The sequence below is a fragment of the Convolutriloba macropyga genome, chromosome 2, assembly GCF_964194025.1.
Source record: "Convolutriloba macropyga chromosome 2, txConMacr16.3, whole genome shotgun sequence".
NCBI lineage: Eukaryota > Metazoa > Xenacoelomorpha > Acoela > Convolutidae > Convolutriloba > Convolutriloba macropyga.
In genome coordinates, this window is record NC_134469.1 from 70,884,219 (window position 1) to 70,901,588 (window position 17,370).

Here is a 17,370-nt window from a genome sequence, read left to right on the forward strand (position 1 = left end):
CCGATAAAGAGTCCGAATGCAATGCGTTGATGAGAAATTTGCAACGACTTGAAAATGACATTAGCAAAGAACAGCAAATTTCAAACACAAAAGTTGAAAAAGTTGAAAGTGAAAAAGATTTTTGGAAGAAGAAATTTGAAAACGAACAGAACGGACTTAATGATAGAATGAGTGATTTTCGACAATCTAAAGAACGCGAAATTAGTGACCTGAAAACGCAGATTAAGTACTTGGAACAACAAAAGGGGGATAAAATACGGTCTTTAAAAGACGAGCTGGAAAAATTGAAGAAGTCTAGCGAAACTCAAATTCAAAAAATGACAGATCAATTGCGGGAAAACTCCTTTACCTTCGCTCAAGAAAAAAATGCTTTGAATCAGAGGTTAGAAAAATCTGTCGACGATTTGAACAGAGCAAAGGAACAGTTGATAAATGCTGAAAATCGATTTGAAAAAGAGGACAATCGGTTGCAGACCGTTATTAAGGACATTAAACAGTCGCACCAATCGGAAATACAAGATGTGAAAAACAATTTTATTCGCGAAAAGTCTGAGTTGTTACAAAAATTACAGTCCGCTGAAGAAAAACTGCTTTCTCATTTTAAAAATATTGAAAACATTAGACAAGAAAATGAAAAATCAAATGCCGCCATTTTTTCAGAAAACAAGAACTTAAAATCTGAGTTGGCGAACCTTAGGCAGCAGAATAGCGCGCTTGAAGAGGAAGAGCGATCGCTCAGATTTGGAGCCGATGATGCCAAGAGGCTAGCCGACCAATCAGAGCGCAAAGTGAATGACCTTGAGAACCAGCTGTCCAATCAGAAGCGAGCAATCAAATCACTTGAGGATGAGAACAGCAACCTTGTTCAGGTAACAATAGCTTGATTGTACACCCTACATTAATTACCTGGCTGTAGATTAAGTAGATTATTCGTAGTAGATTGAACTTGGTCAGATAAAAAGAGTCTTCAGAGAAAAAAATTATCGCCTTCTAAGACAAGCAAAATTTTACGAGGTTATAGTCAAGACCAGCGTGCTTTATAGTTTGGCACACTTGGTTTGGAAGTTGAGAGATCCTGAGTAAATGCAAAATGCTTGCATTTTCATTGAAGGCCTTTTTGCGCGGCCCATTTTTACCGGATATGTTGGGCACATCTTTTCATGCATTTTAGAAACCCAAATAAATATCAATTTGAAAGTAAGGAAAAAAGGATTTTCAAGTCATAACTTAAATAGTTATTAGTTGCATTACTGTCTACTTCAAATCATGGTTGTGTGAGGGGCTGGGAACAACAAGTACGAGGGTGAATGCCGTTTTGGCCGACAGGTCGTAGCCAAAAATAAGAAATTTAGCCAAAAATTTACGTAAAATGAGCAAAAGATTCATTCTGAATGGCGGTGATTGGCCATTGACCGTTTCTATCCATGGGTCCACCCGGCTCCCCTAGCCCAGCTGGTGTGTGTGTGTGTGTGTGTGTGTGTGTGTGTGTGTGTGTGTGTGCGGGAGGGGGGGTTGCGGTAACGAGTAGGCCGAGTGGAGCGCCACCCAACCGCACACCAAAGATAATGTTCCACTGAGCTAGTGATATACCGATCATTCAGATATCTTGAACAATTCGAATTAAAATGTTGGCTAAATTTTTCATTTATTCCTCCTTGACGAAACACTCAGTACGCCAGTATTCTGAACACAAATTTGCGTGTGCGAGAAACCGATTTTGTGACATACTTTGCAAATACTTGTAGCAAGGAGGCTCCGTAATGTGCGATTGCATAAAGGTTCCGACCCCGCTCATCCACAATTTTAGCATAATTGTCTATCAAATGAGGAACAGATAGAAAACCCCAAAAATTCAAGTATTATAAAAAAATGGTTTATGAAAGAAAAGATAGCCTCCAAAGCAAATAACTCAGTGGAGTTAAAAATGATGCGTTAGATACATGAGATATGCCAATATTAAAAAAGCGAGTCAAGACGAACAGCAAAATCAAACAACAACAAACAAAAATTGCAATAAAAAATTTATGTCCGTTTTATAAAACAAAACTTAATAACAAAGACAAAATAGCGTCAGATAAAACTGAAAGTAAACAAAAGAACTCGCATTTCACCAGAAAAGATATGGGACCAGTCCACAGTAAGGCTTGGAAACATTTAGACAATAAAGAACAAAAACAGTAAATTTGAAAAATTCGCTCAATCTTTTTTAAAACAATTAATTTCGAAGTAATGAAAACCATTAGAAACCAACGAAGATATCCCATAGGTTTACAATAACAAGTGTTTTTGAAGACTGGGATTAAGAACTGTCCGTATTCAATTTTTATGCGGTTACATAAAGAAAAACAAATAGACGACAAACAATAAATCAGATAAATTTTGAAGGAAAACGCTTTCGAAGCCGTAAAGCCATAATCTGGCCCTCAAACATCTGTTCGTTTCCACATTCTTTTAACACCGATTATTTATTATGTGACGTCCCATTAATGAAACCAGGTAACAAGTAGACAAAAGAGAAAAATGCAAAATTAAGTAATAATTGCTTTTTTTTCGAAAAAAATATTTACAAAGACATGAATGCCATAAAATGAAATAATTAAATAGCTTCAATTATTCTTCCAAAATAAAGCTCTTGAGACCTGCAATTATCCAGAATATATCTTACGTGTACAAAAAGAACGTTTTATATTACAAAAATCAAAGGTAAATTAATTTTTTTGTCCGAAAAACTCATGTCGAAGCCTGTAGAGTCATAATGAATTCTTTAAAAAAATTAAGTTTTGTGTCACCAATCTCTTTGACACGTTCCCTTGACAACAATATTTTCATTTTTGGCCTGTAATTAACGAGACTAGGTAACAAACAGACAACAAAAGGAACAAAATTTCGAAGTTACAAATTAATTTTTTAAATTTTGGAGAGCAATTGCTAAGTATTTTAATTGTTCTCGCTTGTACTTTTTTTGAATGCCAATAATTTGATATATGAACTGTCAATATGATGATAATGTGAAAGAAAAACTAGAAAACGTGAAAAATGGGCAATTACCTGAAAATTAAAAAAAAATGTGAAATCTAGTAGTATCAAAGCCAGAGAACCTCAACTTAAGGTGTAAAAGCGCAAAAGCGCAATAAAGATTGAATTTGAGTTCAGTAGAAAGAAGAAGCATTTTTAATTGCTGACACTTAGCTACAATTTGACCAAATTAAGAGAAAAATGGAAGCGTAGTTCAATAGGCTATTATTTATTTAAAAATCAAATATTTTTAAAAGTAACATAACGACTATAATTTTCATAACGAAACCTAAGTTTCACAACGACCGTAATTAATTAAAACATAAAAGTATCATTTTTTTTAATAAAAAAGACCAACTGATTACAATCCGAATTATTTCCAAAACTAGCTTTGCCGATGCTGTTCGTCCATTAGGAACACCTAATTTTTCGAGTGTTATAGATATATATTTTGTTAGTTAAAAATTCAAAAACAAATGCAGCGTTTTTGATAATCAACGAGTAACGTTAGTAAAAAGCGGCAGAGTTTTAAGTAAAGAGAACTCTCAACGGAAGGTGAAGTAGGAATAGCCCCCTTTTGAATCTACAAAGTATTATTTCGTGCTCTTTTTGATGAAAAAGTCTGAGTTGTTTTGAAATATTTAGCCAGAATTTTTGACAAAAATTTGAATAAAAATAGAGGAAAATATTTTTTGTCTTTGAAAATTAAATCAACAACACTTTCCTAAAAAAATAGCACATTTCAGCAAAATTAGCTAAAATTTAGTCAAAAATTCCAGAAAATGTGAATAAAATCAACGGAATTCACTCTATTTTCTCAAAAGTTTAAACCCCGATAACTCCCTGTAAGAAAGGAAAATCGAAAATTTTTTTCCATATTCTACGCTGGACAAGCTTTTTAATGATACCAGTCTCAACTCTCTACGATGAATATATCGATCGGCCAAAATTGTCTGAACAAAAAAAACATTTGAGTATATATTTCCTCCCCCCACATGTGGGTCGGAACAATTAGCGTGACACCATTGTTAGAGTTACAGGAGTAATCAAAATTTTATTGTTTTGGTATTCAGAATTTTTTGCATCGTTTGCGCGCCAAATGTTTTTTTTTCACTTAAAATCTTTTCTGCAGCTTATAAAATGTCTAATAACGTCATTTGAAGAATAACGTCATTTGATATATTGACAAAAACTCACAGAAGTAGGAAAGAAATATGGGCAAAAAGAATTGAAATAATCAATATATTATTGCATTGAAACACGTTATGATGGACAAATTTTGTTAAAAATATGAAAAGTGTTGTTAATTGAAGCACACGGTTGCTTTTAACAAACAATTTTGCTCCTTATGGATTTTAAATTTTGGATAGAAAAAATGATTGAAAAATGGTCACTGAAAACACGCAGAAGACAGTACTGTTTTAACTGTCAAGGACAAGAGATCTCAATAGAACTTGTGATTAACTGTCTTTCCGAAAAAGTTTTGAGCATATTTTTAAAAAAATTAGTTTTCAGTCGAAACATTTTATTCTTTCATCTTCTGCTTGACTTGAAATCAGCCTTCATGATAAATCGTGAAAAAAAGACAACATGAAATACTGAATGCTTACTTTAGGTTGTACATAAAATTGCGACTTACGTTCCAGCTAATTTCACTGGAATGGCGTTAGAAGTAATTAATTTCGACAAAAGTCATTTTCAAGAAGTCATTTTCTCCGTTTTATTGTAGAATACTCTTTTTGCTCGTTTGTATTACATATTTTTACATTTTAATAAAAAAACTTCATTGGGTAAAACTACTTGTCATCTTAATGTGCGATTGCGCGAGGCTGCCGTAGCGATTTGATTTTTTGCCTTTATGTCAAGATTATTAACTAGGTTTTCCGGATTGAAATGTTTTAGTTGTTTTTTTCTCCGCGAGAAAAGTATTTATTTTTTTTGAGGAAAAAAGAGGGTTTTTCAAAGCACGAAAAAGGAATCGTTTTTTTTTAAACAAAATATTTGGTGAATTTCAATTTGTTGTGTTAATTGTGTTCAGTAGTGGATTTCAATTGCAACTGTTTTCACGTCAATAAGCTTGATTATATTTCATAGATTATTGATGCAGTCAAGGTTACACAAACGAGATTGACAAAAATTTCGATTTCGCTATTGCACCAAATTTATATACAGCATTTGGCATGAAAAACGCATGGCGTGAGAAAAGGGCTTGAAGTTTTGGTGTTTTAATTGAAATTTCGTACGGCCTTTTTTCTACGTTTCCACAGAAAAGAGGGTACAACTGCTTGTTCTTTTTTAATATTTGCCAAGCTGCTGTGATTCTAAATGTATGAATTTCAATGACAAAATACGAGAACAACTCAACTGAAAGTCAAGATTAAGTTCATAGCGTTATCTGAGGTCAAATTAAAAAAAAACTTTTTAAGCTTTCTTGTATTCCACATTTTTGTTAGCTTTGTGCAACCTGGGATTCAAAGGTTTTTATTGCTTGATTTCTTGAAAAACTAGTTTGTTTGAGAACGTTTTTATAACTAAAGCTAAGTATCACAACAATTCAAAAGTAACCTTAATCAGAGAGTCCTCATTTTGGTTGTCCCGCTTCATAATATTAATTGATTTGCCTTTTGGACCTTTGAGAAAACCTATTGTTTCTTCAGAACAACTTATAGACGTTTAAAGATACAAATGAATGAAACTTAAAGAAAAATAAAGCAATAATAGTAATAGTGGATTTAACGAAATAAAATTAGTTTTGATTATCAGAAACATCAGCAGATCGGTTTGTGTTTTTTTTTGTATTATTGAATCCTCTCGATCATCGTCCAGCAGATTTGAGGGCATACAACTCATAGCTCCACTCTCTCTAATTGCTCTATGTATGCTATAAAGGTGGAGTAATTTTGTGACAAGACGATGTTTTTTACCGACCCAAATTGTCTCCTAAAGTAGTTGTCCGCAGCAACGTCATTTACCTAACAGTTGTTTTCGAATACTGTTCTTAAAGCGGTAACTGAAGCTACTAATGCTTTTCTTAAGGTTGTTTCCAACATTATCAAATTAGATGGGCTGCTATAGACCCCGCTTTATGGGTCTCTATATGTATGCCTTTCAGTCAGATAAAAGAAAAAATCAATGGCAAAAGTGTATGTAATCTGTTTTGTGCTGTAATCAATTGAAATTTAATGAGGGGAGGGGGTTAATGAAATTTAATGAACTAATTTGAAAAAGAGTCCGTCTATCAATTAGGCTTACACTGATTTTGGATAAATTGGGTTGGACTGTAGTCACTATGTCTGGTACTGGCGGAGTAATTCGTTGTCATTGGCGATTGATTGAAACAGGTTTTATCCAGCGTCAGCCCTCAGTCTAGGCAGTAAAATTGGCCGATAGCTGGCTGAAACCCATGTTCACGTTCATAGTTAACAGGACTTTCTAATTTTCCCACTGACCGCGAATTGAGAGACTCAACTCTGTTTTCTCCAAAAAAATGTTATTTCTTCCTGTAAAAATCAGCTCGAATAGTTGTGGGTTGATGATTAAAAGTTTACCATCACGTAGGTGGCTGTGTGACTCAGGTTCTGCTGTTAGAGGCCGTACTTTTGCAGACTTTTCGGGGAATTTTATAACTCCTTGCCTGAGCCATCTGCATCAGTATTAGCTGCCTCTTTTAGTATCGCTGAGTTGCAAATGTCAATTAAAACGAAAAGAAAATTAGTAGTACTGGCGGCGCTTACGTGAGCTTAGTTCCAATTCTCATTAACCTTAATTTTATCTTGTTTATATAGTAGAAACAAGGAGGCTCGGTAATGTGCGCTTGCACGTCAAGTTCCGACCCCGCTCAACCACATTTTTGGCATAAATATCTACCAAATAAGAACAGATAGAAAACTCCAAAAATTCAAATATTTTCCAAAAAAAGGTGTGTGAACAAAGATCGCCTCAAATCCAAATAACTCAGTCGAACAAAAAAGCCGCATTGCATTGATGAGATCAGCCATTACTAAGAAAGCAAGTCAAGAGGAACAACAAAATCAATCAACAAAAACAACAAACATTAATTACATCCAAAATTTTATGTCCATCAAAAAACTTACAGAAGCTCAAAATAGTGTCAGATAAAAATGAGACTAAACAAAATAACTTGTACTTTATTAGAAAAGATATGGCACCACTCTATAAAAAGGCTCGGTAACCTTTAGACAAAAAAGAACAAAAACAAAACAGCAAAGATAAAGAAAATTTGCTTTATTTCAAAAAACAATTAACTTCAATGTAAGGAAAACCATTGGATGGCAATTGGAAACATCCAATATGTTTGTGATCACATACGCTTCTATAGCAGGGCCTTAAGACCTGAGAACAACAACAAACAGCGACAACAAAAAAATTCAATTGAAACTTGCAAGAAAACACTGTCGAAGCCTAAAAGCCATATTTTGCGCCCAAAATTTGTTCAATCAAGCCTTCCGCAAACTTCGAAATGTGGTATAGCGGGGTCTCATTAGTATGAATAGGTAACAAGTAGAACAAAACAGAAAAACGGCAAAGATAATTAACACATTTTTTTTCGAAAACAATTATTTCCAAATTCATGAAAGCCATTAGCTACAAAATGGAATAGTGAAATAGGTTCGTCTATTTGTACAAGAGAAGCGCTTGAGACGTGTAATTTTTCAGAAGATGTTTTAAGTCTAGAAAAGAACCTTAAATATAGACAAAAATCAAAAATTAGTTTTTCTTTTTGAGCGAAAAATCCCTGTCGAACACAGTAAACTCAAGATGAATTCTTTAAAAAAGTAATAGATTTTGTTCGCTTGCTTCTACCTCGTCAACAATGATTTCATATTAAACCTGTAATTAACTAGGAAACACATAGACAAAAGGAAGAAAAAACAGCAAAGATAAAAAAAATTGGCTTATATTTATTAAAAAACAATTAATTCAAAGGAAATCCATTCGATGGCAATGGAAAACATCCAATATGTTTATGATCACAAGCGCTTCTATAGAACTGCCTTAAGATCTTGCATTAATGGTTTTTTGGTTACAAAAAGAACAACAAAGAGATACAAAGAAAAAATTCAATTGAAACTCGCGAGAAAACGCTGTCGCAGCCTTACAGCCGTATTTGGCCCCTCAAAATATGTTCAACTGAGCCTTCATTGAACACCAAAAAATGTGGTATTGGCCTTCTCATTAAGGAGAGAGTATAGGTAACAAGTAAAACGAGAAATAAAGGCAAAAAATTTAGCACTTGTTTTTTTGGAAAACAATTATTTTGAAAGTAATGAAAGGCATTAGCTACAAAATGAAACAATTAAGTAGGTTCGCCTAATCGTCCAAAGGAAGCGCCTGAGGTTTGTCATAAGCCAGAATATTTCTTACGTCTACAAAAAGAGCGTTAAAAATAGACAAAAATTGAAAATTAGCTTACTTTTTGTGCGAAAAACCCGTGCCGAATCCAGTAAATTCGTAACGAATTCTTTAAAAACCATTAGATTGTTTACGTTTCCACGTTCCCTTGACAATAATGTCATATTCGACTTGTAATTAACTACACTAGGTAACAAATACACAGAAAACAACAAAAATGAGAAGTTAAAGACCGTTAATTAGAGTTTTTTTTAAAAAAACAATTGTTTTCAAAATTATGAGGGCCATCAGCTATCTACTCAAGTCAGAACAAATGCTCATTTATTCCCTCAAGAATTACCAATGAGAACTGTCATTATCCAGGTCGTTTCATACGACCAAAAGACAAAGTAAAAACGACAAAAAAAGACAATGTCAATTTTAAAAAAAACTTACGAACAAGCTCGAAATAGCGTCGAATAAAGGAGGTGAAACTGAACAAAATAACTTGTATTTCACTAGAACAGATATGTGACCACTCAAAAAATGCTCGGTAACAATTAGACAAAAATGAACAAAAAAGAAATTGGCTTAAATTTTTAAAAACAATTAACGTCAAAGTTAGGAAAACCATTAGATGACAATTGAAAACATCCAATATGTTTATGATCACACACGCCTCTATAGGAGGGTATTAAGACCTCTCAATAATCAATTTTTCAAGCGGTTACAAAAAGAACAACAAAGAGAGACAACAAAAAAATTCAATTGAAACTTGCGAGAAAACGCTGTCGCAGCCTTACGGCCATACATGGCCCCTCAAAATATGTTCAATTGAGCCTTCATTGAACACCAAATAATTTGGTATTGGCCTTCTCATTAAGGATTGAGTATAGGTAACAAGTAAAACGAGAAATAAAGGCAAAATATTTAGCACTTCTTTTTTTTCGAAAACAATTATTTTGAAGGTCATTAAAGGCATTAGCTACAAAATGAAACAATTAAGTAGGTTCGCATAATCGTCCAAAAGAAGCGCCCGAGGTTTGTCATAAGCCAGAAAATTTCTTACGTCTACAAAAAGAGCGTTAAAAAAAGACAAAAATTGAAAATTAGCTTACTTTTTGTGCGAAAAACCCGTGCCGAATCCAGTAAATTCGTAACAAATTCTTCAAAAAACATTAGATTGTTTACACTTCCACGTTCCCTCGATAATAATGTCATATTCGACTTGTAATTAACTACACTAGGTAACAAATAGACAGAAAACAACAAAAATGAGAAGTTAAAGAATGTTAATTAGAGTTTTTTCAAAACAATTGTTTTCAAAGTTATGAAGGCCATCAGCTATCTACTCAAGTTGGAACAAAGGCTCATTTATTCCCTCAAGAAATACCAATGAGACCTGTCTTTATCCAGGTCGTTTCCTAAGACTAAAAGACAAAGTAAAAACGACAATTAAAGACAACGTCCATTTTAAAAAACTTACGAGCAAGCTCGAAATAGCGTCGGATAAAGGTGAAACTAAACAAAATAACTTGTGTTTCACTAGAACAGATATGTGACCACTCAATAAAAAAAGGCTCGGTAACAATTAGACAAAACTGAACAAAAAACAAATTGGCTTAAATTTTAAAAAAACAATTAACTTCAAAGTTAGGAAAATCATTAGACGACAACTGAAAACATTCAATATGTTTATGATCACAAACGCCTCTATAGGAGGGCATTAAGACCTCTCAATAATCAATTTTTTAAGCGGTTACAAAAAGAACAACAAATAGTGACTACAAAAAACTTCAATTGAAACTTGCGAGAAAACGCTGTCGAAGCCGTACAGCCATATTTGGCCCCAAAAAATATATTCAATTGAGCCTTCCTCAAATGCCAAGAAAGTGTTATAGGCCTTCTCACAAATGCAAAGAGGTTAAAAGTAGACCAAAAAGAAGAAAAAGGACAGATTTTGAGAAAATTTTTTTGAAAAGAATTATTTTCAAAGTCATGAAAGCCACTAGCTACAGAACAAAAAAACTAAATAGGTTCGTCTATTCGTACAAAGGAAGCGCTTGAGACTTGAATGAACTCAAAATATGTCTCATCTCTACAAAGGAGCGTTAAATATAGGGAGAAAAGAAAAATTAGTTTACTTTTTGTGCGAAAAATCCGTGTCGAAGCCAGTATTTTCATAACGAATTCTTTTAGAAAGTAACATGCATCTTCATGATTCTGTAACATGCACCTTCCCTCGACAATAATGTCATGTTTGACTTGTATTTAACTACACTAGGTAACAAATAGACAGAAAACAACAAAAATGAGAAGTTAAAGAACGTTAATAAAAGTTTTTTTAAAACAATTGTTTTCAAAGTTATGAAGGCCATCAGCTGTCTACTCAAATCAGAACAAAGGCTCATTTATTCCCTCATGAAATACCATCGAGACCTGTCATTATCCAGGTCGTTTCATACGACTAAAAGACAAAGTAAAAACGACAATTAAATACAATTTCCATTTTAAAAAACTTACTAACAAGCTCAAAATAGCGTCGGATAAAGATGAAACTAAACAAAATAACTCGTATTTCACTAAAAAAGATATGCGACTACTCAATAAAAAATCTCGGTAACAATTAGACAAAAATGAACTAAAAACAAATTGGCTTAAATTTTTAAAAACAATTAAATTCAAAGTTAGGAAAACCATTAGATGAAAATTGAAAACATCCAATATGTTTATGATCACACCGGCCTCTATAGGAGGGAACTAAGTCCTCTCAATAATCATTTTTTTAAGCGGTTACAAAAAACAACAAATAGAGACAACAAAAAAATTCAATTGAAAATTGCTAGAAAACGCTGTCGAAGCCCTACAGCCATATTTGGCCCCAAAAAATATATTCAATTGAGCCTTCCTCAAATGCCAAGAAAGTGTTATAGGCCTTCTCACAAATGCGAAGATGTTAAAAGTAGACCAAAAAGAAGAAAATGGACAGATTTTGAGAAAATTTTTTCGAAAGCAATTATTTTCAAAGTCATGAAAGCCACTAGCTACAGAACAAAAAAACTAAATAGGTTCGTCTATTCGTACAAAAGAAGCACTTGAGACTTGAAGGAACTCAAAATATGTCTCACCTCTACAAAGGAGCGTTAAATATAGGGAGAAAAGAAAAATTAGTTTACTTTTTGTGCGAAAAATCCGTGTCGAAGCCAGTATTTTCATAACGAATTCTTTTAGAAAGTAACTTGCATCTTCTGAAAGTAACATGCATCTTCATGATTCTGTAACATGCACCTTCCCTCGACAATAATGTCATATTTGACTTGTAATTAACTACACTAGGTAACAAATAGACAGAAAACAAAAAAAAATGAGAAGTTAAAGAACGTTAATAAGAGTTTTTTTAAAACAATTGTTTTCAAAGTTATGAAGGCCATCAGCTGTCTACTCAAATCAGAACAAAGGCTCATTTATTCCCTCATGAAATACCATCGAGACCTGTCATTATCCAGGTCGTTTCATACGACTAAAAGACAAAGTAAAAACGACAATTAAATACAATTTCCATTTTAAAAAAACTTACTAACAAGCTCAAAATAGCGTCGGATAAAGATGAAACTAAACAAAATAACTCGTATTTCACTAGAAAAGATATGCGACTACTCAATAAAAAATCTCGGTAACAATTAGACAAAAATGAACTAAAAACAAATTGGCTTAAATTTTTAAAAACAATTAAATTCAAAGTTAGGAAAACCATTAGATGAAAATTGAAAACATCCAATATGTTTATGATCACACCGGCCTCTATAGGACGGAACTAAGTCCTCTCAATAATCAATTTTTTAAGCGGTTACAAAAAACAACAAATAGAGACAACAAAAAAATTCAATTGAAACTTGCTAGAAAACGCTGTCGAAGCCGTACAGCCATATTTGGCCCCAAAAAATATATTCAATTGAGCCTTCCTCAAATGCCAAGAAAGTGTTATAGGCCTTCTCACAAATGCGAAGAGGTTAAAAGTAGACCAAAAAGAAGAAAAAGGAAAGATTTTGAGAAAATTTTTTCGAAAACAATTATTTTCAAAGTCTTGAAAGCCACTAGCTACAAAATAAAAAAAACGAAGCGGTTCGTCTATTCGTACAAAGGAAGCGCTTGGGACATGTAGGAACCCAATATATAGCTTACCTCTTCAAAAGAACGTTAAACATAGGGAGAAAAGAAAAATTAATTTACTTTCTGTGCAAAAAGTCCGTGTCGAAGCCAGTATTTTCATAACGAATTCTTTTAGAAAGTAACATGCATCTTCTGAAAGTAACATGCATCTTCATGATTATGTAACATGCATCTTCCCTCGACAACAATTATGTTATAAGTGAACTGTAATTAACGACACAAGGAAACAATTAGACAAAAAAAGCGAAGTTAAACAACGTTAAAAAGAGTTTTTTAAATCAATTGTTTTCAAAGTTATGAAGGCCATCAGCTGTCTACTCAAATCAGAACAAAGGCTCATTTATTCCCTCATGAAATACCATAGAGACCTGTCATTATCCAGGTCGTTTCATACAACTAAAAGACAAAGTAAAAACGACAATTAAATACAATGTTCATTTTAAAAAAAACTTACTAACAAGCTCAAAATAGCGTCGGATAGAGGTGAAACTAAACAAAATAACTTGTATTTCACTATAAAAGATATGCGACTACTCAATAAAAAATCTCGGTAACAATTAGACAAAAATGAACTAAAAACAAATTGGCTTATATTTTTAAAAACAATTAAATTCAAAGTTAGGAAAACCATTAGATGACAATTGAAAACATCCAATATGTTTATGATAACACACGCCTCTATAGGAGGGGATTAACACCTTTCAATAATCAGTTTTTTAAGCGATTACAAAATACAACAAATAGAGACAACAAAAAAATTCAAATGAAACTTGCGTGAAAACGCTGTCGAAGCCGTACAGCCATATTTGGCCCCAAAAAATATATTCAATTGAGCCTTCCCCAAATGCCAAGAAAATTTTTTAGGCGTTCTCACAAATGCGAAGAGGTTAAATGTAGACCAAAAAGAAGAAAAAGGAAAGATTTTGAGAAAATTTTTTTGAAAATAATTATTTTCAAAGTCATTAAAGCCACTAGCTACAAAATAAAAAAAACGAAGAGGTTCGTCTATTCGTACAAAGGAAGCACTTGAGACATGTAGGAACCCAGTATATAGCTTACTTCTTCAAAAGAACGTTAAACATAGGGAGAAAAGAGAAATTAATAATTTACTTTTTGTGCAAAAAATCCGTGTCGGAGCCAGTATTTTCATAACGAATTCTTTTAGAAAGTAACATGCATCTTCTTAAAGTAACATGCATATTCATGATTATGTAACATGCATCTTCCTTTGACAACAATTATGTTATATGTGACCTGTAATTAACGAGACAAGGAAACAAATAGACAAAAAATCCGAAGTTAAACAACGTTAAAAAGAGTTTTTTTTTAGTTTTGAAAACAATTGTTTTCAAAGTCATGAACGCCATCTGCTATCTACTCAAATCAGAAAACAAACCCATTTATTAGTTCTTAAAATGCCAATGACTACTGTCATTATCCAGCTAATTTCATACGACTACAAAGACAGAGTAAAAACGACAGTTAAAGACGATTGTAAAAAAAATCAATTAAATTCTTCGAGAAACGGATGTCGAAGCCGTTGAAACCATAATCTACGCCTTGTAAGATTTTTATTTGCTCAATTGTGCTTTATTTTGAGCGCCAATTTGTGAACTTTCAGTATTGTGATAATGTGACGAAACGAGAAAAAAAAACGTGAAAGAGTGGCCAATACCTAAGAACCAAAAAAAATTGTGAAATCTGATAGTAACAAAGCCAAAAAACCAAAACTTAACGCATAATACAGCAAAAACTAAACTTTATTCAACAGAAGAAAAGGAAGAAGTAGCGTTTTTTCTTTGCTGACACTAAGCCACAAGCTGACCAAATTAAGAGAAAAATAGTGGCAAATTTCAAAAAGCCACTGTTTAATTAAGTTCTTAGGAGTCAAAACGACCAAAATCTTTCAAGCAAAGAAAAAAATTCAAAAAATTGGAACTGTTTAGGAAGCCATTTGGACCTATCAACAGTGAGCTGTGATGTGAATTGTTCTCTTCTTTAATTATCATAAACAACTCGATTTGTTTTTTTTTTAAAAAGACCGACTGATTACAATCCGAATTATGTTTTCGATCGTAACAGTTCAAGGTTGGACCAAAACCAGCCCCGTTATTGCTGTTCGTCCATTTAGAACATTTAACTGATTCGAATGCTTTAGATCTATAAAATTTGGTAGTTAAAAGATTAAAAATAAATGTGCGTTTTTGATAATCATAGAGTAAAGTTTGCGAAAAACGGCAAATTTTGATTCTAGACTACTCTCAATGGAATTGGAAGTAAGAATAGCTCCCTTTGTAATTATAAAGATTGTGTTTGTTGTTTTTGGGGTGTGTACTTTCCGCAATTTTAATCAAAATGGACTAAAGAAGCTTATTTGGGACAATTTTTGATGAAAAAGCTGAATTTTGAAATACGTAGCCAAAATTTTAGCCATAGAAATTAAATCAAAATTGTCAACAGTACTTTTTTGTCTCTATAAACAGAATAAACAGTACTAATAATAACAATTTTCACAATTTTTAGCAAAATTGACAAAATTTTAGGCGAAATTTCGGAAAATGTAAATAAAAACAACGGAAAATCCTCTATGATTCACAAAACTTCAAACCTCGATAACTCCTTGTAAAATACGAAATTCAAAAAAAAAATCTTTTTAATTTCATATTTTAAGCTGGAGGGGTTTTTTAATGATACCACTCACAACTCTGTCTGACGAATATATCGATCGGTCAAAACTGACTGAACAAAAAAAAACCCATTTGAGTATATAGTTCCTCCCCCCTCAAGAGGGTCGGAACAATTAATAGCTAATATTAACTCGTTATTAGCCCAAGCACGCAGTAATTAATTAAGCGCGGATTAGTAGCCGCCAGAGGAACTTAGTGTTCTGACACGAGGCCGCTTGTGCCCAAGTGTGGTCGCGAGGCCCAAGGGGGCCTAAGTTTTTGTTCTACATTGTTTAGAGAAGCAATGGGTACGAAAGTGTTGAAATTCAATTGAAATTGAAATACAATACTGTAGATTCGTGAAAAAAGACTCTCCTTCTTGAAATATTACGGGAGTTCAAATAAATCAAACGTCTCCGTCTCCAATAGTGAAGCAGTCGATTATTCCTAGCTGTTTTATTCAAGTGTCAAAGATTGGATTTCTGATTTTTTCAAACATCACGATCTCTCAAAATCATTCTTTCAAAGTCAATCTTTCAAACTCAGCTCTCTGCCTCAAAGTTTTAGTGACCATTGAAATGGTATCCTGAGTTCTCTAATAATCTTTAAAACACCACTATATGTGTGACATAGTTTGAAGAATTTTTAAAATTTTATTATTAAATCAAATTAAATCCATTCTAAGCCGCAAAATAGCTGTAATTAAGTGATTAAAATCCGGATGTCAAAAATGAAAGTGCCCCAATTCAGCCAAAAACGAAAGTGCCCCAATATCAAATTCCGGTAAGAAAAAAAATCTTGACTTCCGTAATAGGTTTTGTCAGTGTTTTTGACAATAATAAAACTAATAAATGTTTCTGATAAGTATTGCTAGTGTTTCTTAAATTAAAAAACTTTTTCACCAAAGCTTATAATATGGCACTTATCAGTGTTACTTGTGAAAGAGCGCGCACATTTTGTCAACCAGAGTGCAAAAAACGGTTTTGATATATAGGGTGGCATATTCGGCGAAGCTAATCGATATATGTTTCAGCTGTTAGAAAAACAACGAGCAGAATCTAAAAAGGAGGTGAAAGAACGAACACTCAAATTTGAAGAGGAGAAGTCAAATCTGGAGCAACTTTTGGAAACGCTTGAGAACAATATTGAGGCTTTGAAACGGGAGAAGAATCGACTAGAAAATGACTTGAAGACAAAATTGGTTCCAAAGAATGAAGAAATTCGACGTCTGAGAGACGAAATTGAAACATTGAGAATAGAGTTTGAACAACGAGAGGCCGAGCTAGATTCCAAACGAGCCGAGAGCCGAACTGTGAACGAGCGACTCAACTCTCAACTTAGGCAAGCTGAACAAGCGAACGATAAACTTTTGAGCGATATCAGAAACTCGAGGCAAGAGAAGTCGAAACTAAATGAGGAGAAAAACTTCCTCGAATCACAACTCAAGAAAAGCGAGGAAGAAAAAACAGATTTGGAGACGGAAGCAAAAATTGCAATGGAAACGTTGGAGTCTACTTTTAAGGATAAGTTGACGTTGTTGCAGGAGGACATGGCGAATTTGAAATTCGAGATGGAAAATCGCGATACTTCAATAAACGACATGGTATCAGAGAATGAGCGACTCAAGTCGCAAAATTCTGAGTTGGAAGAGACGCTGCGCGTGACAATGATGATAATGAAAATGATGAAAGGAGCAATCGACACTTGAACACATTGTAATAAATTTTGGAATTTGCAAATTTGAGCAGAATAGTTTTCTATTTCGTAGATATTTCAACCTTTTGTACTCTAATTCAACACTAGATAGCAAAAACGTTTTGCAAATTACATTCAAAGTAAAATTTTAATCCCAAACTAACTCTTGGGTGAGTTCTGATAGGACACTAGACAACGCTCACAAACTAAATGGACGGATTTGAATTCGAATATTAAATCCTAGCACCTGGCTGGCGCTTCAATTTAGGCTCACAGCATTTTCAAATGACAAAAAAATGCAAAATTGTTTGCTAAACTTTCCTAATGATTAATGACAAAAACAAAAGTAGAATATCATAGCCAATATCGTAAGGAAAATCCATTTTTTCGCCCTTTCGTTAGAAAAATTTAGGACTCGACAAATAACTCAATCGAGGAACAAAAACCGTGAAAAATCTTGTTTTAATAAAAA

At 33.3% G+C, this 17,370-nt stretch overlaps 1 protein-coding gene across 1 annotated transcript in view; it reads left to right on the forward strand.

The window, feature by feature from the left end:
- Positions 1-16,970, forward strand: part of LOC142334671 (uncharacterized) — a 64,591-nt gene extending 47,621 nt beyond the window's left edge. The window contains 2 exon segments of the mRNA XM_075382889.1: positions 1-869; positions 16,237-16,970. The exon segment at positions 1-869 is cut by the window's left edge and continues 626 nt beyond it. Coding sequence (XP_075239004.1) covers positions 1-869; positions 16,237-16,911 — 1,544 coding nt within the window. The 3' untranslated portion in view covers positions 16,912-16,970.
- Positions 16,971-17,370: the final 400 nt, after the last annotated feature.